This window comes from Thalassophryne amazonica, chromosome 17 (genome assembly GCF_902500255.1).
Source record: "Thalassophryne amazonica chromosome 17, fThaAma1.1, whole genome shotgun sequence".
Classification (NCBI taxonomy): domain Eukaryota; kingdom Metazoa; phylum Chordata; class Actinopteri; order Batrachoidiformes; family Batrachoididae; genus Thalassophryne; species Thalassophryne amazonica.
In genome coordinates this window covers 40,762,630-40,786,761 of record NC_047119.1, presented here as the reverse complement: position 1 = coordinate 40,786,761, position 24,132 = coordinate 40,762,630, and the positions used below count along the sequence as shown (strand labels likewise).

The window sequence follows — 24,132 nt, the reverse complement described above, 5'->3', positions numbered from 1 at the left end:
AGGAGAGAGAGAGGGAGGAGGGGGGAGAGAGAGAGAGAGAGAGGGAGGAGAGAGAGAGAGAGAGAGAGAGAGAGAGAGGGAGAGAGAGTTGGGTGGGCAGTTTCCTGTAAATAATTTATCAGTAAGTTCTGATTTTAATGGTTCTGATGTTAGAAAACATTCAAGTTGTTATTTATATAATCATGTTTTGGTTATATAAACACTGTCTTGTCTTAATAATAAAGTTAAATAAAGTTCTGAAATTGAAAATTGAAATTTACCCGACGGTCACATTAGCTACATGCAGCAGCGGCAAAGCGACAAGCTGCCATTCGTTTTTGATCAGAGTGGGTGTTTTTCAGAGACAACAGGTGCTATGCCGCCAGCTCGGCAGAGCCAAAATAGATGTCTATTTTATACAAATGCTGAACAACTCCACACAGTGATTGTCCGAGCAAAAAAGCAGAGTGACGTATTTTGTTAGCTCAAACAAAATCATCCAAGATGACGAAATGACAGCTGTAGTTCTGTATAATCTGAGTATTTTGTAAGTTTTTTTGTCAAAGGTTTGGAAAAGTTACTGAGAAATAAACTTCTGAAACTAAAAATGCTATTTTTGTATCCAGATAACACCTCTGAATTGATTTACAAGACATATTATGAGTATGTTAGCATGCTAACTAACAATACAGGATCATCACTGTGAAACGCATTGGACTGAAACAAATCAAGTAAATTTTGGTTCCATTAAGTGGTTATGCACAAGAAAAAAGTCATCAAGACTGGGTCAAATCTATCATTAAACAATGTGCATGTTAAGGAAAAGTAACCATACTCCAGGATGCACATCAAGTGAAAACACTGACTGCTTGTTGCGTTCATTTGTATCTAATGTGAGCGAAGAGAGCCAAAGAAATAGAGAGATGGGGGCAGGGGGAAGGGGGGGGGGGGCAGAGAGGGGTGAGAAGGTAAAATGATGGAGCAAGGAAGGGACAGACAAGAGAGTGAGCAAGAGACATAAGACAATAACAAACATGAAATATGAAAGATAAAAGACATGAGAGTGAGCAAGAGACATGAGAGAATGAGAAATATATGAAAGAGATAAGACAAGAGAGAACAAGAGACATGAGAGAATGAGAAACATGAAATATGAGAAATGAGACAATAAATGTGACACGAAAGAGATGAGAGACATGAGCATGAGCAAGACATATGAGAGAATGAGAAACATGAAACATGAGCGAGACAATGAGAAATATGAGACATGAAAGATGAGAGACGAGAGTGAGCAAGACACGAGAGTGAGAAATATGAAATATGAAACAAACAGGAGAAAGTGAGAAACATCAGACATGAGAGTGCAAGAGAGACTTGGAGAATTGAGAGACATGAGACAAGAGTGACAAACATGAAGCATGAAAGAAAAACAACAGACATGAGAGAGGGAGTGAGAGACATGAGAAACATGAGACATTGAGACAAAGAGCAAAAGAGAGAGATTGAGAGACATGAGACAGTTGAGACAGACAGAAATAAGATATAGTCGTATGCAAAAGTTTGGGCACCCCTAATAATTTTCATGATTTTCCTTTATAAATCATTGGTTGTCTGGATCAGAAATTTCAGTTAAATATATCATATAGCAGACAGAAAGTGTGCAATAATTATTTAAACAAAATTGGGCAGGTGCATAAATTTGGGCACCCTTGTCATTTTATTGATTTGAATACATTTAACACTAATTATTGGAACGAAAAATTGGTTTGGTAAGCTCACTGACCCTTGACCTCCTCACACAGGTGAATCCAATCATGAGAAAGAGTATTTAAGGTGGCCATTTGCAAATATTTCCCCTCTTTGCATCTCTTCCAATGAGTGCCAGCATGGGAGCCTCTAAACAACTCTCAAATGACCTGAAAACAAAGATTGTTCAAAATCATGGTTTAGGGGAAGGATACAAAAAGCTATCTCAGAGATTTCAGCTGTCAGTTTCCACAGTGAGTAACATAGTGAAATGGAAGACCACAGGCACAGTACTAGTTAAGGCCCGAAGTGGCAGGCCAAGAAAAATTTCAGATAAGTTGAAGCGAGGGATGGTGAGAACAGCCATAGTCAACCCACAGACATGCTCCAAGGACCTACATGACCTTGCTGCAGATAGTGTCTCTGTGCATCGTTCAACTTGCTTGAGGTATGCTACAGCACATTTGGACAAGACAGCTTCATTTTGGAATAAGGTGCTGTGGACTGATGAAACTAAAATAGTTATTTGGACATAACAAGGGGCGGTATGCATGGCTGAAAAAGAACACAGCATTCCAAGAAAAACACTTGCTACCTACAGTAAAATTTGTAGGTGGTTCCATCATGCTGTGAGGCTGTGTGGCCAGTGGAGGTACTGGGAATCTTGTTAAAGTTGAGGGTCACATGGATTCCAGTCAATATCAGCAGATTCTTGAGAACAATGTTCATGAATCAGTGACAAAGTTGAAGTTGCACCGGGGCTGGATCTTTCAACAAGACAAGACCCTAAACACTACTCAAAATGTACTAAGGCTTTCATGCAGAGGAACAAGTACAACGTTCTGGAATGGCCATCTCAGTCCCCAGACCTGAATATTATTGAAAATCTGTGGTGTGATTTTGAGCGGGCTGTCCATGCTCAGAAACCAACAAACCTCAGATGTTCTGTAAAGAAGAATGGTCCAAAGTACCTTCAACAGGACTCAAGATTCTTACTGGAAGCTATAGGAAGCATTTAGACGTTATTTCTACAAAAGGAGGATGTACTAAATATTGATGTATTTTTTCTGTTGGGGTGCCCAGATTTATGCACCTGCCTAATTTTGTTTAAAGAATTATTGCACACTTTCTGTAAATCCTATAAACTTAATTTCACTTCTCAAATATCAGTTTGTCTGCTATATGATATATTTAGCTGAAACTGCTGATCCAGACAACCAATGATTTATAGAGAGAAATCATGGAAATTATCAGGGGTGCCCAAACCTTTACATACAACTGTATACATCTTTACTAAATTACACGTCAAATGTCAGTAGAGATTTTTCTGCACATTGTGGACAAAACTACTGTATTGGTGGATTTGATGGAAGTGGTTTAAGTGGAAAAACCATTGATATGTCTGCCATGTATGTTTTCTAGCTGCTGCAGACTCAGTGGATTGATGTCAGCTTGAATTTACCAAAAGCCCCGTTACACTTAGCCTTAGCAAGAATGAACACAAATCAAGCCGAATCAGGTGGAATGTTAAAAAAATAAAAATAAAAAAAAAGAAGCAAAAGTTGTGCCACATCTGGGAGGGAATAAGAATTGCGGATGACAGCCCTCCGAATACTCGGACTGCACTTTGACCTACCCTGAATGATCCGTGCGCATAAGCCTCTGAACGGAGGAATATGACGTAAGTCCCTTCGGCTGCTCCCTTGTTTGCACTCGGGGTCGCCACAGCAAATCCAAGCATGGATCTGCATGTTGAATTGGCACAGGTTTTACGCCAGATGCTCTTCCTGACGCAACTCCACATTACATGGAGAAATGTGGAACCTTCTGCACTGAAACCAACCACTTGGCCACCACCCCTGCAAACGGAGGAATATGACGAATGTACTTAAAATGCCGTACAAGCGAGGTTGATTGCGGGTCGAAGAAATACTCGTATATTCCAACAGCACTCAAGGTGAACTCGTAGTGCATTCAGGCAGTCGAGACATTTGGCCAGGATTCCACGCGGCAGATCATTTCGAACTGCCCATCGAACGAGATCAGAATGCTTCAAATGCTGTTTTCATGCTGTACAAATATATAGAATGCAGTCAGATTGCGGTCAGACTGCACTTCAACCGGCGGTCGATATTTTTCCACCAGGAACACACCTGGACAATTGGGAGTGAAGAAGTTTTTGAGTGTATTGTATTTAAAAAAAAAAAGTATAATTTTAGGTAAGCAAATGAGCTAAACTGTGACTTTGCAGTTAAAAGAAAATCATTTATTATTTGACAGATGTCAGCGGATTTAAAGTTTTAATGTGCAGATGCACACAATGGACAGGTGAAAGTCTGTCAATAATGTTCCTTTAGCCAATCACACCGCAGGTGTGACGTCTTTAACTTGTATTTTATTTACTCAACAGCAACTTGCCTTTTTTTGAGCTGCTGTGAATCTTAGAGGAATAGCAAAAAACAACAAAAAAAGTAGAAGCAGGACCTTGCATATATTGCTCATTTTAAATACAATTTGCTAAAAAACCTGAAAAAATAAGTAGAGAAGCTTGAATCTTCAACTGGACCTGGTTGCTTGACGAGAGGACATTTCGCTTCAAATCGCAGAAGCTTCCTCAGCTAAAATTCTTGCTCTGGTAGTCTGACTTCTGTCTTGACTCTTGTTGAGAATAACAGAAGCCACAAAGCTGGAGTTTTAAAACTCCAGAAGCCACAATAGCTGGAGTTTTAAAACTCCAGCTATTGTGGCTTCTGTTATTCTTCTCTACAAGAGTCAAGACAGTATTCAGACTACCAGAGCAAGAATTTTAGCTGAAGAAGCTTCTGCGATTAGAAGCCAAACGTCCTTGCGTCAAGCAACCCCGTCCAGTCGAAGATTCAAGCTTCTGTACTATGGAAACCACCTGGACAACTGAGAGCCTTCACAGAAACATTGAAAAAATAAATCCCCAATATGCCTCTATTGTCAGGATTAAAACACTGCCGCCCTCTCTTGGCGAAGTAAATTACATGTCTGATTACTTTGTGGAGTTATGGCAAATAAACAAAAATCTGAATTTTGTGCACATTGGTGAAAAGTCGTGGCTTCCTGAGCGCAGACATCCAGAGGTAAAAGCGTGTTTTGTGCCTCTGCACTCTGATAAGTGTCACTGCATTTTTGCTCTGAATACAAGTATTTCAGACTGCTTGATGTGTCACCGTGCTGCACCTTAAAAACCTTACTGGATACGGCGTAAATGGTCTGGTCATGTGAACTTGACAGAGACACTGAGCCACTCTCAAAGACGTGTCCTGGGTGTGTGTCGCCACAGGAATGTGGTTTGATGGCAGCGCTACGTATCAGCTAACAAGGGTCAAAGGTCACCAGGGGTTCACAAAGACCAGAGATCAGCCTATGTTCAGATGACACAGAGCTTTTTTTTTTTTTTTTAAAGAAATATTAGGCAAGTGTTTCTGCTCAAGTGCAGTAATCTCATTTAATTTTTTTATTTTCTGCACTGTGAAAATAATACACACACGATGAGGATTTCAGAGTTTTTCTTTAACATGTTTAACACATTTAGTAGAAAGAAAAACAAACAGGAATCTAACCAGAGAAATTCTTTACTTAAACAGGATTGACTGGGGGCATGTTAAAGGCTTTAACCCTGAGGTCATGTTTATAACTCTGGACACTTTCTGTAAGTGATGTGCTGAAGGCACATGTGTGTGGTGACAAGCAGCAGAATGATCCTAAATTTAAATAAACATAGAGTCAATGGTTTCATAGATTTTTGTCATCAAAGCTGGTGGTAAAAAATGGATCATCATCCGCAGTGTTTAAAGACTTCTATTTAATAAAAAAGAATTTTAAGTTGTAATATATACATGCATAGTGTTTTAAGGAAAGCTTCATATGGTAACTGTATGTAAATGCAACTGCATTAAATAATGACAAAAGAAATTTAAGCAATGTTGTTTTAAAAACTTAAAAAGTGTGAAGAAACAATAACAATAATAATAATTCTGTTAAATAAAAAAGTAAATTTCCCAAAGATGTTAAACACAACAAAGATTCATTTCCACACATTTCTGTCTACGTCTAGCCACCCCACTCTGCCCCACTGAAGGTCAGAGTTCAGACGTCTGCACAAACACTCCGCATTTTAAACAACGTTTAAAGGCTCAGAATCATCATGACTCAGTTTGGTTCAGAAGAGTCTGCTGACAATTACAAAGCCTCCAACAACCAAAGCTGAACCCAGGAACCTAAACAACTCCCACATGGAGAATTGTTTTTTCAGAACAATCACACATGTACAGAGGTCGTGCACGTGGGGGTGATCGTTATCGGTCCTGTGTGTCTGTGAGTTTGAACAAAATAATAAATAAATCAAGAGTTTTGATCTGAAGGAAAGGGAGAGTAAAGTTATTTCAAAATCAAAAGTCACAGTTTTGTCTCAGTGTTTCTCATGGATGTTTACATCAGCAGATTAAAGACGGACCCGTGGGTAACTTTAAACGCTAATATGAATGCAAATGTCAGCTTCCCACTTGACAGATGACCTTTGGTGCCCTTAAAAGGTCAAATGCAACAATACAAATTAAACATGGCGGAAGGACAGTGTGTTAGTCAGTTTTAAAAACATTCTGATGACAAACCAGAATACTTCTTAGTGTTTGAAAAATAAAGCTGTGCTAAAGTCTCAAAGGGTAGCACTCTGTAAACAGATAAAACATAACATTAAACATGCAAAAGCTAACATTAGCATGAAACCATGACTCAGCGCTCTTGAATGCTCAGGGTAGAAACATGCTAACATTAGCATGGCCCTTCATTCAGAGAAACCAGTTTAAGGCCTGTGAACACAACATGCAGCCGTTGCGCTAAAAGTCCTCCGACATGCTGTGGATGGTCTCAATGATCTTCTTCTTCAGCTTCTTCACTCTGTCTGGCGGAGTCTCGTTCAGGCACTCCTCCACATACTTTATGAAGCCAGCATGAGGCGACATCATCTGCATGTGGTCAAAAGTCCTCTTGAGGTTTGGGAACTCGGTGGTGGAGGTCGGTGCCTGGAGGTTCACTGGCTGGTGTCCTGATGTGGATGGCGAGGAGGAGGAGGCAGCATGCTGAGGGTCGTGAGGAGTTGGGGAGGTCAGAGGGTCCAAGCTGACCTTGGTCCCGTTAGTTTGGTACTGCTGTGAGGGCCGAGCTTGTCTTCTGCTCAGACACACGAGGCTGGACTCCTGGGATTCGTGGAAGTTGAGGTCCTCTGCGCAGTCATCTTCATCGCATGAGTCGCACAGGAACATCATGTCACGATAGTGTTTCCACTTTGGAAGGTAGAAATCCTCTGAGCCGCAGGTCTTGTTTGCGCTGACCGACTTGTGTTCGCGTTGGAAGATGGTGCGCAGGTTCCTGAACTTTGTCTTTATGTCGTCGACTGAAAAATGAAGAACAAGAACTTGTTTTTAGCTTTGGGAATGATTTGGTTTCCTGAAGTCTCTGCTGTCATCTGGTTTGGAGTCGTCATAGTGAAACACTTTTGCCTAATGGTCCAATTACAGTGACGTTTATTTACGTGTCAGAACATAAAACAAAGAACAAATGTCACCACGAAAAGCTACAAGGAAAAGTATGAAGGAACTCTCCAGTGGAACAATGTCAGCTTCAGCTGAAGGTCCAAGTCCAGGTCCTGTTCTTCAAAACACAGAATGCTGGTAAAACTAAAGTGGACGTGGTCAGCTGTAGTGTGATTATCAGTTACCTGTGAAAGGTATGGGCTCGTTCTCAGACAGCAGGACACTCAGAGACTCCAACAGTCTTTGTCTCAGCAAACGGTTTCTGTAGCTGTCCAACCGGTGGTTCCACAGGCAGCTGTGATCTATGAACAGATAAAGGACACAAAACCTTAAAAGACAAAACGTACTGTTTAGACCATAAGTTCAACCCACATTTACTGTATATCTGATTTTGTCATATGACAAAGGACGTGATCAGATCCTATCTGTGTGTCTGTGTGACAATCCACAATGGTTGTTATTGTAATGGCCCAGTCACACAACGATTCCTGAACGAAGGGAAAAAGTAAAATAAGTCACAATTCGTTGAGAAAAGATGGACGAAAGAGCTTTATCACTGAATAGCCTGCGAAGCAAGAGCACAAAAGGGACGAAAGAGGAACTTAAAAAAAGACCGAAGCTAATGATCTCGACGCTTTAAGTGAAACGCACCTGGAGCCACAGCTGCAGCAGTGTGTGTCTGCATCTGTGCGTTCCAGGACTCTGCGCTGGGACGGAGCTCACAGCGCCTGAGTCAATCAATCAATCAATCAATTTTTTTATATAGCGCCAAATCACAACAAACAGTTGCCCCAAGGCGCTTTATATTGTAAGGCAAGGCCATACAATAATTATGTAAAACCCCAACGGTCAAAACGACCCCCTGTGAGCAAGCACTTGGCTACAGTGGGAAGGAAAAACTCCCTTTTAACAGGAAGAAACCTCCAGCAGAACCAGGCTCAGGGAGGGGCAGTCTTCTGCTGGGACTGGTTGGGGCTGAGGGAGAGAACCAGGAAAAAGACATGCTGTGGTGGGGAGCAAAGATCGATCACTAATGATTAAATGCAGAGTGGTGCATACAGAGCAAAAAGAGAAAGAAACAGTGCATCATGGGAACCCCCCAGCAGTCTACGTCTATAGCAGCATAACTAAGGGATGGTTCAGGGTCACCTGATCCAGCCCTAACTATAAGCTTTAGCAAAAAGGAAAGTTTTAAGCCTAATCTTAAAAGTAGAGAGGGTGTCTGTCTCCCTGATCTGAATTGGGAGCTGGTTCCACAGGAGAGGAGCCTGAAAGCTGAAGGCTCTGCCTCCCATTCTACTCTTACAAACCCTAGGAACTACAAGTAAGCCTGCAGTCTGAGAGCGAAGCGCTCTATTGGGGTGATATGGTACTACGAGGTCCCTAAGATAAGATGGGACCTGATTATTCAAAACCTTATAAGTAAGAAGAAGAATTTTAAATTCTATTCTACACTCAACAAAAATATAAACGCAACACTTTTGGTTTTGCTCCCATTTGTATGAGATGAACTCAAAGATCGAAAACTTTTTCCACATACACAATATCACCATTTCTCTCAAATATTGTTCACAAACCAGTCGAAATCTGTGATAGTGAGCACTTCTCCTTTGCTGAGATAATCCATCCCACCTCACAGGTGTGCCATACCAAGATGCTGATTAGACACCATGATTAGTGCACAGGTGTGCCTTAGACTGCCCACAATAAAAGGCCACTCTGAAAGGTGCAGTTTTGTCACACAGCACAATGCCACAGATGTCGCAAGATTTGAGGGAGCGTGCAATTGGCATGCTGACAGCAGGAATGTCAACCAGAGCTGTTGCTCGTGTATTGAATGTTCATGTCTCTACCATAAGCCGTCTCCAAAGTCGTTTCAGAGAATTTGGCAGTACATCCAACCAGCCTCACAACCGCAGACCACGTGTAACCACACCAGCCCAGGACCTCCACATCCAGCATGTTCACCTCCAAGATCGTCTGAGACCAGCCACTCGGACAGCTGCTGAAACAATCGGTTTGCATAACCAAAGAATTTCTGCACAGTCAGTATCTGGTGTGACCACCATTTGCCTCATGCAGTGCAACACATCTCCTTTGCATAGAGTTGATCAGGTTGTCAATTGTGGCCTGTGGAATGTTGGTCCACTCCTCTTCAATGGCTGTGCGAAGTTGCTGGATATTGGCAGGAACTGGTACACGCTGTCGTATACGCTGGTCCAGAGCATCCCAAACATGCTCAATGGGTGACATGTCCGGTGAGTATGCCGGCCATGCAAGAACTGGGACATTTTCAGCTTCCAAGAATTGTGTACAGATCCTTGCAACATGGGGCCGTGCATTATCCTGCTGCAACATGAGGTGATGTTCTTTGATGTATGGCACAACAATGGGCCTCAGGATCTGGTCACGGTATCTCTGTGCATTCAAAATGCCATCAATAAAATGCACCTGTGTTCTTCGTCCATAACAGACGCCTGCCCATACCATAACCCCACCGCCACCATGGGCCACTCGATCCACAACATTGACATCAGAAAACCACGACGCCACACACGCTGTCTGCCATCTGCCCTGAACAGCGTGAACCGGGATTCATCCGTGAAGAGAACACCTCTCCAACGTGCCAAACGCCAGCGAATGTGAGCATTTGCCCACTCAAGTCGGTTACGACGATGAACTGGAGTCAGGTCGAGACCCCGATGAGGACAACGAGCATGCAGATGAGCTTCCCTGAGACGGTTTCTGACAGTTTGTGCAGAAATTCTTTGGTTATGCAAACCGATTGTTTCAGCAGCTGTCCGAGTGGCTGGTCTCAGACGATCTTGGAGGTGAACATGCTGGATGTGGAGGTCCTGGGTTGGTGTGGTTACACGTGGACTGCGGTTGTGAGGCTGGTTGGATGTACTGCCAAATTCTCTGAAACGCCTTTGGAGACAGCTTATGGCAGAGAAATGAACATTCAATACACGAGCAACAGCTCTGGTTGACATTCCTGCTGTCAGCATGCCAATTGCACGCTCCCTCAAATCTTGCGACATCTGTGGCATTGTGCTGTGTGATAAAACTGCACCTTTCAGAGTGGCCTTTTATTGTGGGCAGTCTAAGGCACACCTGTGCACTAATCATGGTGTCTAATCAGCATCTTGATATGGCACCCTGTGAGGTGGGATGGATTATCTCAGCAAAGGAGAAGTGCTCACTATCACAGATTTAGACTGGTTTGTGAACAATATTTATGGGAAATGGTGATATTGTGTATGTGGAAAAAGTTTTAGATCTTTCAGTTCATCTCATACAAAATGGGAGCAAAACCAAAAGTGTTGCGTTTATATTTTTGTTGAGTGTACGTTACTAAGCCATATATATTGATTTATAACAGAAAACTGTCAAAACAGGGAATAAATATAAGCGTAAAGATGATTGAATATATCAGAGCAGCAAACTGATCAGTGCGTGTGAACGTGCGCATTGACTCACATGTGCGGTTATTGCACCAGCTGCAGCTGATCCACAATGTGAATTCTGCCTTCCAGAACAGCTCTTTATATAATTTTTTAAATTATCTACCTGTTGCCACATGTACATAAGGGCTGGATTGTCATTCTTACACTCATATCGTTATATTTAATAAAAAATAAGCGCACACAGGAGCCGCTGCTCTCGCTACTGCTGTGTTCAGGTACCGTCGGAAAATACACAACTTTTTTGTTGTTTCAAATTCAACAGTTGCTTGTGGCAAAATAATTAATTGTATTTACAAAAAAGATTAATTCTCCCTATATAAGGTGCCTGAACCCGCTGAACCTGACTCCCCACCCAGATAAAAAAAAAATCCAAGCAAGCAGGCTGAGTTGGCTCTGTAATTTCCGACGGTACACGAACGCAGCAGCAGAAGCAGAGCTCACACACCGGCGTCTGCACTGTTCATTCATTCAGCTGCTCCAACAAAGTCAAATTAAACAATTACGTGACAAAAACTAACCAAATGATTCAAGAACGACAGCAAAACGAAACACAGACGAATTGAGGTTTTCATTGCCCTTCGTTCAAATTTTTCAAGTTTAAAAATCCTGACGAAGCTCCAGCTGCAGGAATGAAGCTGCGCAAAGGTTTAAACGATGCCAACAAAAGTCAACGTAAGTCCAGGTTTCTTGTTTCGTCAGGGTTTCGTCACCCTTCGTTAAGTGCCGTGTGACTGGGCCATAATGCAGAGACACACACAGAAACAGTCACATGACTGTGGTTGGTGTCGCTTTGCAGTTCACACACATGAAGCTGTGACTGATCTGGATTATAATCTTTGTGATGCTGTCAGATGACGAGTGCCAGGTTATGGATGCAGGTGTGTGTGCCCCGCCCAATGGCTGGTTGAGCCTAAACATGGCTGTCCCCTGACATCATGTCCCTGTAAACACACCTGATGGTGAACATTTTTTTCTTTTTTCAGCGAGCAGTGAGTGGTTTTACTGGAGTGAAAACTGACTGGAGGAAGGACAGAAGCAGCTGTGGCAGTGAGAAGCAGAGCGAGTGACACGACAGACAATTTATGGGCGTATCCAATTTGGATCTGATTCCATGCTGCAAGACTGGACACTCAGAAGTCACAGGAAATCCCCCCCAACCACCATAATTCAAATCTCAGGTCTCATGATTAAAAAATTCACAATCATTTATATTTTGATGGGGAAACCAATCACTCAGTCACAATCCTTATGCTGATTCTTGTGTATTGATTAGTCCGTTGAACTGATCAGGAGCATTTTTATGTCTATTCGTTGCAAGATTGATTGATCGACAGCTGAAGAAGGTCTGAATCACAACCTACCGGAGAAAAAGGTGATGAGCTGATGAACTTTGTCTTCAGTCCAGTGGCAGTGTGGCTCTGCGCTCAGTCTGACGTCAGTCTTAACTGAACTGGATGTGGAGACCATGAGAGGGGCGGGGCTTGGAGACACTGGTTTGGTATCTGGCAGTACTGATCCGGATGGAGACGCGGTGGTGGTGGAACGGGTTCTTTGGCTGCTAGGTTTGAGACTGTCTGGAGACGCTGACAGGAAGATGAGGTATGGCGATGGGGAGTTTTTTTGAGCATCACTGTGACCAGACGTGCTGAACGCGTTACTGCCACTCTGGGTAGAACTAGAGAAGAAGCCACGGACAGTGGAACACACTGTTTGAGTTCCAGGATCAGGATGAGTTTCCTCTTTTGGAGTCATAATGCAGAGATCATCCGAAGTCTCATCCTCATCGCAGCACTCACAGAGGAAGAGCAGCTGTTGGTAGTGCTTCCACTTAGACACGTAAGGTTTGTCAGACACCTTGCTCTCTTGCACCGCCTTGTACTCCCGGTTAAATATGGTCCGAAAGTTTTTGAATTTGCACTTTACATCTTCCACTATAAGAAGAGCAGCTCAGAGTTAGAAAACAACGAAACACTGGACCCTTCAGACCTACGTAGGAGCTGGTAAGGCTTTAGGAAAGAAAAAAAAGAGAGAGAATGAGACATAAAAAGTACTCATGATAGTTACTGCCCAAGTTTGAGTAACTTACACCATAATCATCATCTTTTTTTTCAGTTACTGGCAAAGTTTGACTAATTTACACCAAAATCATCATCATCTTTTTTCAGCTACTGCCAAAGTTTGATTAATTTACACCAAAATCATCATCATCTTTTTTCAGTTACCGCCAAAGTTTGATTAATTTACACCAAAATCATCATTTTCTTCTGACACGTGGGGGATGAATACATGAACAATTCCATCAATCATTCAGAAATATAAACAGTGTCATGCTGTACCTGAGAAGCTCACTGATTGGTCAGACAGGTGGTGCCTCAGACGCTCAAGCAGCTGCACTCGGAGCTGACGGTTGTTGTAGTTTTCAGATTTCTTGTTCCACAGACAGCTGTGTTCTGCACAACACAAAGCATCACCGTGACAACGCCACACTGATGGCGCTGCGTGACTGACAGTACCCACCATCACCGTGACAACGCCACACTGATGGAGCTGTGTGACTGACAGTACCCACCATAACCATGACAACACCACACTGATGATACCATGTGACTGACAGTACCCACCATCACCGTGACAACACACCACTGATGGAACCGTGTGACTGACAGTACCCACCATCACCGTGACAACGCCACACTGATGGAACCGCGTGACTGACAATACCCACCATCACCGTGACAACGCCACACTGATGGAACCGCGTGACTGACAGTACCCACCATCACCGTGACAACACCACACTGATGGAACCGCGTGACTGACAGTACCCACCATCAACGTGACAATACACCACTGATGGAACCGCATGACTGACAGTACCCACCATCAACGTAACAACGCCACACTGATGGAGCTGTGTGACTGACAGTATCCACCATCACTGTGACAACACCACACTGATGATACCATGTGACTGACAGTACCCACCATCACAACGCCACACTGATGGAGCTGTGTGCCTGACAGTATCCACCATTACGGTGACAACACCACACTGATGAAACCGTGTGACTGACAGTACCCGCCATCACAACGCCACACTGATGGAGCTGTGTGACTGACAGTATCCACCATTACGGTGACAACACCACACTGATGAAACCGTGTGACTGACAGTACCCATCACCGTGACAACGCTACACTGATGAAACCGTGTGACTAACGGTATCCATCACTGTGTCGCCACACTGATGGACCGCGTGACTGACAGTACTCACCATCAACGTGACAATGCCACACTGATGGAACCGCGTGACTGACAGTACCCACCATCAATGTGACAATGGCACACTGATTTACATGTGTGACTGGGTATTCATTAATATTTTTATGATATTTTTATTTGTGACGCCTGTGGCTGAGGGTTTAAGGATCATACCAAATGTTGCAGTATGTCTTTGTCTCTCTCACTGTCCTGTAATGAGGGCTGAAAAATGGCAAAAAAAAAAAATATTCATTCATTTTCTATACTCACTCACTCCACTTAAGGGTCACAGGGGGTGGGGGGCTGGAGCCTATCCCAGCATTCATAGGGTGAGAGGTGGGGTTCACATTGGACAGGATGCCAGTCTGTAACAGGGCCAGATATGAATAAACAAACACACTCACACCTACAGTCAATTTAGGGTCACCAGTTCACCAAACTTGCATGTCTTTAGATGTGGTAGGAAACCGGAGCACCCGGAGGGAACCCAAGTAAACACGGGGAGACCACGCAAACACCATACAGAAAGGACCAGGTGGGAAGAAAACCTGGGACCTTCTTGTTGTCAACAGTGTAAACCACTAATCCACTGTGCCGCCCACCAAAAAATATATCTAAAAAACAAAACAGAAAACAGGCTTGAACTTTTTGTTTTGTGTCACACTTTCTGTCACTGTCTACATTTTTAATTTAATAAAATAAAACAGTTTGTTATTGTTCTTACCAGAATAGAAGAATATGAGCATGTGCTCTCGCTCCTCCGTCCAGTAACATTTAATCATATTGGAGGATAAGGGGGAGGAGACGATTGGGATAAGCTGCTTCTCCTCCTTTTGGACAGTCAGTGGAGATGGTGGACGCGGCGGCAGGTCGTCCGTGGCGTCCTCCTGGTCCAAGGAGCCTTGCAGGAACATCAGCTGCTGGTAATGTTTCCACTGCGGCATGAAGACGCGGTCAGGGCTGCACGTCTCGCTCGCCTTCACCAGTTTGTGTTGACGCTGGAAGGTGGTACGAAGGTTCTTGAACTTGCTCTTAATGTTGTCCACTGCAGAGGCAAAACCACACAAAACCATGCAAAGGTCAAAGGGCATTTTCAGACTGATCAACCATTGTTGTTTTTTTTTGTTTGTTTGTTTTGGGCTTGTTGTGTTATACAGACCACCCAGAACCATATTGTAAGTTTATTGATCACTGATCCTGCTACTGATCATCATCTGTCCTTCATGGTTTCCAACTCTCCCTGCTCCACCCACTGCCAATTAAATAAGTCAGGTGTTCTCAGTCAATCAATAGCCAGGAAAAACACTGGATTTTACTAATCACATGAAACATACAGGTCAGCTGACCCCCAGGAGCAGAGCTGGTGACCCCTGTTCAAAAAGAATTTAGTGAATAAATTTTGGACCTGCTAGGATATCTCAAAAAGGTTTTGATTGTTGGTGGTTTCAACCAGTGGTGGGCACAGCTAACCAAAAAATTTGCTTCGATAACAGATAATGAGCTAACTGAAAAGTTATCTATAAACCACCCAAAAATGTATCGGAAGCTACAGATAACCGATAACTTCCAGTATTGTCTCTGGTACACTTGCAACTACTAACAAGCTGATTTGGAGTTTTAACACCACAATCGCTTCTGGTAGCATCAAAGGCGACCCAAACAATGAGTCAGCACTTCTGTCTTTGAGCGCCTTGCCGACTGCTGGAAGCTCCTATTTACTACATAACTTCCAGCAGTGAAGCAGTTGAGAGAAACAGTGAAGCTCAACTCTCTACTCAATAACAGCGCTGCCGTGAGGCGGAGGTCTTGGAAAAAGCAGTGCTGACTTATGGTTTGGTTTATAAATAAAATTAATACTGAAAGAATAACTCCATTAATGTCAATTCTGGCATTGGTACAAAGTTAAAATAATAATAATGCCCTAATTCTGAACTTTTGTAACAAACACAGACAGATGGCAAAAGATTATGGGTAAAATGTGCCTCCGCTAACACTGATTGGTTGACTCATTCATTCTATGTAAACCAACACGTGTGTCATGTGTTGTTGTTTACAGATAAATGTGCTTTTGTAAAATATGCCATTTTGTTATTTGTAAAAAAAAAAAAAAGCCAAGTTGTAATTAGATAACCGTCTGATATAACCGGTGTCAAAATAAATAGAACACTGCCAACTACTGGATGCTCAGTACTAGGGCAAATACTGCCACGAACACTACTGGCCAGTAGATGGCAGTAGAGACTGTGAAAACTTGCCAAAACAAAATTCCAGATAATCCCTGTCTGCTACGTTTAAGATGCGTGGAATTTAATAAACGCAAACTGAATTTCAGACATCTTATATATATTACTCTGGAACAAAGACGAGACAGTGTTTGACATAAGCAGGACTCTAACAGCAAACAGGAATTGATTGCTATGATTCCAATTGAAAATAATGGAGGAGCAACCTGAGCTGCTTCTGGCATTTTTACATAAAACACAATAACAACATCTATAAACCCAGAGAATATATTCATGAGAGTTTTAGGCACAATATACAAAGATTTTAATGCTGTTGTCCATGTGGAGCCTGATCAGAGCCTCTCAAATGCATTTCTTCTGTCGTGAATGTAATGAGGTACCCATAATGCACCTGGGCACAGCACGTCCACACTAAAACCTCAGATCAGGTTGGACACTACATCACCCTCACTTTCAATAACTGCTCTTACGGCCTGCCTGGAGGAGACGGGGGGCGTAGATGAATGACAATTTTTTTTCAGCTTAACAGGAACAAAACCGAAGGTCTGCTCATTGGGACCCCTCACCAACTTCGGTCCTTTCCTCGTACTGCTTTTCATTTGGCCACAACATTTCCATACATTCCACTGTCACTAACCTTGGGGTACAGTTTGATCCCCACCTGTCATTTGACATCCATATCCAGCACCTCTGCAAAACTGCAGTCTTTCACCTCCAGAACATTGCCAAGCTCTGTCCCTCCCTTTCCCTACCCGATGCTGAGAAATTGGTCCATGCTTTTGTCTCCTCCAGGCTGGACTATTGCAATGTACTCCTCATCAGGGTACCTGGCAGGCACCTGCAGAGACTCCAGTATATTAGAACTGCGCTGCTAGGATCCTGATGGTGGTGCGGAAGTCCACGCACATCACACCCATCCTTAAAACCCTCCACTGGCTCCCTGTTAGGTTCAGGATTGAATATAAGATCTGTCTCCTGACCTATCAGTGTGTCTATGGCAGCGCACTGGTGTACCTTAAAGATCTGATCAGTCCCTACAATCCATCACATCATCTTCACTCTGCTGATAGTTACCAACTCCAGCTTTCAAAGGCCAAACTCTGTACTATGGGAGATAGGGCCTTCCAGACGGCTGCACCCCGACTGTGGAATGCTCTTCCCTACCATCTAAGACTCCCACAGTCAGCTGAAACTTTTAAAAAAACACTTAAAGTCTTGCTTGTTCTCAAAAGCTTTTTCTTAATTGTTTTCTTTCCCGTTCTACTGTGTTTTATTTTGTTGTATTTTTATGGTAGCGCCTTGAGATTTGCTTGTCAAATGTAAGGCGCTTCATAAATAAAATGTGTTATTCTTATAAAATCTTCAAAATTAGTGCATTACTTTAAAACATATATCTGATATTTTCACTTTATAAATCTTCAGACGTGACATTAATTTAAATAACTTGTCCGAAATTAGTTTGGTTAAAATTTTAACCATAAGTTAAAACGGTATGCCTCTGGATGACTTGGGTGATAATGCCAACGTATCAGTATGGGGTCAAAAGAAATGAGCTTTTTTTTCTTTTTTGTGACCAGTTCTCCTTTCCCTGCAGAGGATAGAGCGTTTCTTTTGGTACCAGTTCTCCTCTATTTACAGAGGATAGAACAGCGCATCTACTAAAACATTTAGCAGGTAGGTACTTAAATGATTTTAGATTTCATAGATGTTTGTAACTATTCAGCTTTGTTTACCAAGTCTGCAAAAATACGTTAGTGGTCTAAAAATTATCGGACCAAAACTTATCGGAAGATAATTAGTCCGATGACGGTTTTCAAAGTTATCTGAAAAGCTAATCCGATAATGAAAACATTATCTTCGATAATTAGCGGATTAATGGAACTGTGCCTACCACTGGTTTCAACATAGATCTTAAGGTGCTTAATGACACAGAGGGTTAATTTCAGCCTTCAGTGGTTCATGCAGGGTTCCACTCACTGCACTGAAAACTCTGGATTTGTTCTTTGCCTTCTCGGCTATTTTATTACTCCCTCATGTTATTTTTTTTTTAAACATTTTTAAAATGAAATGTGTAATATCATCAACTGCAGTATCACTGAGATGTTCTATTAAACCCACGACTAACAGATTACCTGAAGTTGACAGGCTGTTCAATTAGGAGATGCTTCCTCTTGTAAAACCAAAGGCCTTGACTTCATGAGGACTGATGAGTGTTCAGATATAAGTGCAGGATTTTGGAGTGATACATCATTAAAATCAAGTCTCAAATCCCCTTTTTGTTGTTGTTGTCACTTAGTAACTGGTTTTATTTTTTTCTGATTTCATGGTTGGATTATTTGCTCTAATTTCTGCGCTTTCCACTTCTTGTTTTCAACATAATAAATAAATCTGTATTTTATATGTTGTAAAGCAGTTTGAATTTGGTTTTCTTGAAACCAGTAAATAAGTTCATTATCATCCAAATGTGCAAATGACATGACTTCATACAATCAATATAGGCGATCGGATGAAAAATCCTTCTTTGCGTTCCATTCCATTAATCGGTCTAAATGATGTTTACGCAATAATTTTGTTAAAAATTATACAAAAGCAAATTTCACAGAGTTCAACTCAAAAAGTCTGCACAACAGCGAGATATAAATGCGAGATAAAATATATTTCCACTGAGAAGTGGAACTCCATGTGATCCGTCTGAACCTATCACTGCTCAGCTTTCACATCCTAGCAGTGTGTAAACATAGTGACTGCCAGCTCACTGGTTAGAGAAGCAGAAATTAAATGCTTTTTCCATCTTAAAGCCAAAGATCAAGATGATGCTGCTGCATTGAATGAACCACCAGCCAAAAAAGAACACACACTTTTTAAGAAGTGGCAGTACCAGCCTGGTTCAGAAGTCAACTATTTTACTAGCAACCTGTATCATATGTAATAAAGTAGACAAGTGGGTAACCACCAGCGTATTTGTTGCCGTTCATAAATTCCATGTATTCCCTAAGTTTGTCTTGACAAGAGTTAGGCCCAGTGCTGACACTGAGCCTATTACATGATTAACATAAAATATTTTTGAAGCTTAGGTCTCAACATTATGACATCTTTGTGTTTTTCCAAGGATTCTGACATTGAAACCTATCCTTTTTTTATTTTACAGGTTTTCCTAAATTCAAAGCATATTATTGGTCTTTTACAGCATAAAATGGCATGTTTATAGTTATTGAGGTCATTCAGTTGTGTTGAGCACCATCTAATCATTATTGTTCTTCTATCACCATGCAAAAAAATAATATTTTTTAAAAATGAAAAGTTATAAGTGTTAAGCTACAGTCTACACAAGTCTAACATGTCTACAAATGTGCAGAAAAAACCCAGATTACTTTTGCTAACCTTTTTACTAGATTAACCAGATTATCAAGAATAATTTGCAATATGTAAATGGATCAACAAAATTACCGTGCTTGTCTGAGTCGAACATATACATATAATTGTTCTATTATTAGTTAGAATTAATAGAATAATTATTATATTATGGCCAGCGCATGTGAGGCTGTACTGAATCCCAACTACAATGCAGGAAGTCAGTCTGTCTCTGCTGATGCTCTCAACACAAGTCGGAGAGGTAACTGAAAGGCAGGGCAATAATGCACATCAGTCTTCATGAACTGGCACGTCTACAATATAAGATATATAATACAATGGAACGCTGACTCTGTGCATGTGTGCCATTTTCATTGATTTCTTGTTGCAATTTTTCCAGGTTCCACTCCAGATTTCTCCCGTTTGTGCATCTTAATTGTGTTGAACTTTTCAAATTACACACATTCATATTTTAATGTACAACCAGTGTTATTTTCAAATAGGCCGCTTTTACTGGAACGAAAACTTGTTTCTGAAGGGGATCTAGCGTTGATCCGATCACCTAATAGGGGGCATCAAATATCCACATCAAATTTTATGTCAACAAATTGACAATGTATCCCCAGGCTTCGTTGTCACATCTACAAATGGTCCAGAATGCTGCTGCTCCTCTCCTGACAGTAACACGTACATGTGAGCACATTACCCCTATTCTTGCCTCTCTACACTGATCGCCTGTCTATTTTAGAATTAATTTAAAAAATTTTATTGTTTACTTTTAAAGTTTGGAGTGGCTTGGCTCCCACGTATCTGGCAGACCTCTTACATATATACACCCCTCGAAGGTCTCTCAGACCGGCTGACCAGTTACTTCTTGCTGTCCCCAAGTAAAGACTGAAACACCGGGTGACTGAGCTTTTGCTGTAGTCCCCCCCAAACTATGGAATGAGTTGCCTTTGGATGTTAGGCTGGCTCCTTCATTACAGGTTTTTAAGTCTCGCTTAAAAACATCTTTTCTCTAAGGCATTTCAAAATTGTTCATGTTCTGGTCAGTGGTAGTCACTTTTTTTTTAACTATTTTTTGTTGTTGTTTTGTTTGTGTTGTATTTTATTAATGTCTTATTTGGAAAGCACAATGTCAACTTTGTTGTTCTTTTAAAGCGCTCTATAAATAAAGTTGGATTGGATTTTCAATATTCAAAGTGATATTATGACATCACAGTAGTACATTATGACATCACACAAAATATGTTGTTTGTCCAATCAAAGCCATAAAACCAGGATTTTAGGAATCCTGTTTTATGTGACACAGGACAAAGAAAAGCAACAAAACGTTAACATTTAGGCTAAGAAACTGCAACACATTTAGCATTTCTAAGAAATAACTTTCATTTTTGATTTTGTGACCTCTAGGCTGCAATTCATGTTTTCTTTCTTATCTTCCAAATCCTCATTGAAGAGAACAAAACTCGACCTGTGAAAGGAACCGGAGGCGGATGAGCAGACAGGAGGATCCTCAGACGCTCTAGAGTTCTGGTTCGTAGTTCCCGGTTTTTGTAACTCTCAGATTTGTGGTTCCATAGACAGCTGTGCTCTGACAAATGACACAAAATAAACAAAAAGAAAAAAATAACCGAACCTCTAATCAGCACAAAAGTATGTCTACATTTATTCTAAACATACTTTATGTTGGACAGCGTCCAACTGTGGTCCAGGATTAATGTTAATCCGAATGTACACTGGAGCTCACTGTTGTGTAAAAGGTGCAGTCCACAATACTAAGACAGAAAAAACCCTGTTCTTTACATGTAAAGTTATTTACTTTGTGAAAAAATATAATTTTTATAAAGAGTGAAAAATTATCAGTATTGGATGGGACAAACATACCAGTATCTTCAAATGGTTTGTTAATTTGTCTACCAATCCAAAACCAAAACACACACGCACATAGAAGTCATGAAGTGAACAATGTTGAAACAAAAACAACTCCTCACATTTTCACTTTTTACATTACATTTTGAATAATTAACTACCAGAATAAATTGATTTACTTTATTTTGATAAACATGATCAAGAAGTAACTGAATGATTTTACAAACAAATGTGCATGTGAAAATTTTTAAACTAAATTCAACAGGTTAAAAAAATCATACATTGATGAAATAAAAAGAATGTCTTTTAAAAATTCTTAATTTTTTGTAAAGATGATATTTTAAATTGTATTCAACAGTTTAAGAATTGAAGATGTTCCAAAGTCGGCGTATTTTGATGATAGAAAAGCAAAAAGGATTTAAAATGAGAAATTTAAATTTAGAAGTCGATAATGACGAGATTTATAGTTTCACAAACTACTGAAGGTTTGTTTACATCAATAATGTTTGTAAACAAAGGTGTGAGACCGCCCACATAAGCTAACATTACTCCTCCCCCTCCGCCCCCAAAAAACAAACAGATCAACTTTTGAATAATTTACCCGTTTGTTCATTTAAACCAAAGTGCTATAAGTTCACTGTGACTTTTTAAACTTATTCCACATAAAGTCCTAAAACATTAAAATAAATAAAAAATGTTAATAATAAACAGATGTGGTTGTTTTCGCTTCACTTTGTAAAATTCATTTTAAAATCACAAATAGTAATTTGAGACGTGTGGGATAAAGTTATTTTACAAACGTGAAATCAGTGTTTTTGTGTTTTAAAATAGTTGCTCGTCGCCATTGCTCTTCACTCCCGTGTCGCCACCGTAGCAACGGTTGCTCATAGATGTTGGACCGTCGGGCGACACGTTGCTGAAGAGAGCAACTTTGGCGTGAGCCTAGCGGGAAAAAGCGGCGGTTTGTGTCGTTTAGACTCACTGGAGAAAAAGGCGATGAGCAACCTTTCTTTGTCCTCCGTCCAGTTTCTCTCCACGGGAACAACCTCCATGTTTGATGTTGCTCTTCTTCCCTCCTTCCTCCACGCCACACCCACGTCACGTGACTCGTCACCATCGAGCCGATTGGACCATTCCCAGGGACAAATGACACGTGTTGCCCAGTAAGAGTCGCTCTTTCACTACTTTCATTCAAAGAAACTTTCCCAAACGCAAACACTCCAGACTCAAGAAAGTATACATTTGAAATTATTTTTATGACATTCTTTAGTTTGTAAATATTAAATATATTTTACATTAGCTTTTCAAAACACATTATTTTGTGTAGTAGTCCAGTCGTAAATTAATTGTATGCATAGTTTTCCTTTTTATAATATAACCACGAACTTTGGTGTAGTAGCATTATGCAGTAATTAGTTGCAGTAATTTAGTGACAGGATAATTACTTTTCAACATGAACAGTATGTGGTATATCAATAGTAGTATTTTTGAATGAGTGTTGTAGTAGTATAGACGTTTATTGCCATATACACAGAAAAAACTGTTTATTTGTATAATGAAAATCTTACTTGCATATCTCCCACATATAATAAAGTAGAAATAGAATAAAAATAATGAAACAAATAAAAGTTCCATAATCATAGTAATTATTATTATTATTGTCATGGTAATAGCAACAATAATAATGATGCTGCATTGTAGAATAAAGTGTCAGTGCATTTACAAAGTCAAACTGGTGAGGAACTGCACAAGGATCCGTGTACTTTACTCCACGTGTAAGAGGGTCAGCGTGAGCTGGGTGGGAGACTTGTTCACTAGCCTGATTGGTTGTGGGTAAAAACTGTTTCAACAGTTCAGTTGTCCAAGTTGTTGAGGGTAGTAGTGTGAAGCGATTGTGCTGGGGATGCGTATTATCCTTTATGATGTTACTAGTTAAGTAAGAATACTATACTATTCATATTGAAATAATTACATTTTCTTTAAAGGCACAGGTTATTTAAAAATGCAAATGCATTTTCAATAATGATTCAATACAATCTTTTGAGAAGTATATATGTACCCAAACATTTTTGGAAATAAAGTTTTTGCAAGAAGTCTGAAATCAGCCCAGAGTCCCGTTGGTGCTGGTGCTTATCTCTGGATTCTGTAACATCAAGTGGATTAGAATCTACAACTCCCTGTAGACAAGACACAGGTTACTCCCCCATCTGAGGCCTGGACCATTTAGAGCTGGGTGGAATGAAATAATGTGGCTTAAATGTCTTGTCCAAGGAAAAAGTCGGGTAGCGTGAGGATTCAAACGCAGGTCCATGAAGAAGAAAAAAAATAAATAAATAATTCAATAAATAAAGGGAGTTTATATAGTGCTAAATGAAATTCATTAGCAAAAGGTAATAGAATTGATTGCATTTGCAGTTAAAATAAAACTAAAGAACTCATGAATTTAAATATAAAATTTCAGCTTTTGCTCTGTCCAACCCAACAAATGCAGAAAGAAAAACCAAGCTAAATATGTTAGACTGATGTAAGTACACTTCTGTGAATATCTGCCGGTGTTGCACCTGAAACTACACAAACATGGAAACTTAGCAGAAAAATGTATACATCTTCATTGTCACGCAAGATAATGCGATGAATAAAAACTGATTTCT

The 24,132-nt window shown here is 40.8% G+C and overlaps 1 protein-coding gene across 2 annotated transcripts; it reads right to left on the bottom strand.

The window, feature by feature from the left end:
- Positions 1-5,537: 5,537 nt before the first annotated feature.
- LOC117528857 lies at positions 5,538-22,662 on the bottom strand. Of its 2 annotated transcripts, none has more exons than XM_034191428.1 (7): positions 22,464-22,662; positions 21,084-21,207; positions 14,740-15,060; positions 13,090-13,203; positions 12,115-12,684; positions 7,472-7,588; positions 5,538-7,147 (listed from the first exon to the last, which is right to left on the bottom strand). In XM_034191428.1, exons 1-7 carry the CDS (start codon positions 22,596-22,598, stop codon positions 6,591-6,593), a joined length of 1,938 nt encoding a protein of 645 aa, XP_034047319.1. In that variant the 5' UTR covers positions 22,599-22,662; the 3' UTR covers positions 5,538-6,590. The 2 variants fall into 2 exon arrangements, with proteins under 2 accessions (XP_034047319.1, XP_034047321.1); XM_034191430.1 differs by having other exon boundaries at positions 21,084-21,203; positions 22,464-22,617.
- Between the last annotated feature and the right edge of the window lie 1,470 nt (positions 22,663-24,132).

Excerpts from the sequence above, each read along its gene's own strand:
- LOC117528857 (XM_034191428.1), bottom strand. The coding sequence starts at position 22,598 with ATGGTGACGAGTCACGTGACGTGGGTGTGGCGTGGAGGAAGGAGGGAA. Across the intron at positions 21,208-22,463 it reads GCTCATCGCCTTTTTCTCCA|TCAGAGCACAGCTGTCTATG; the intron begins GTGAGTCTAAAC and ends TTGTGTCATTTG. Across the intron at positions 13,204-14,739 it reads GCTCATATTCTTCTATTCTG|AACACAGCTGTCTGTGGAAC; the intron begins GTAAGAACAATA and ends TGTGTTGTGCAG.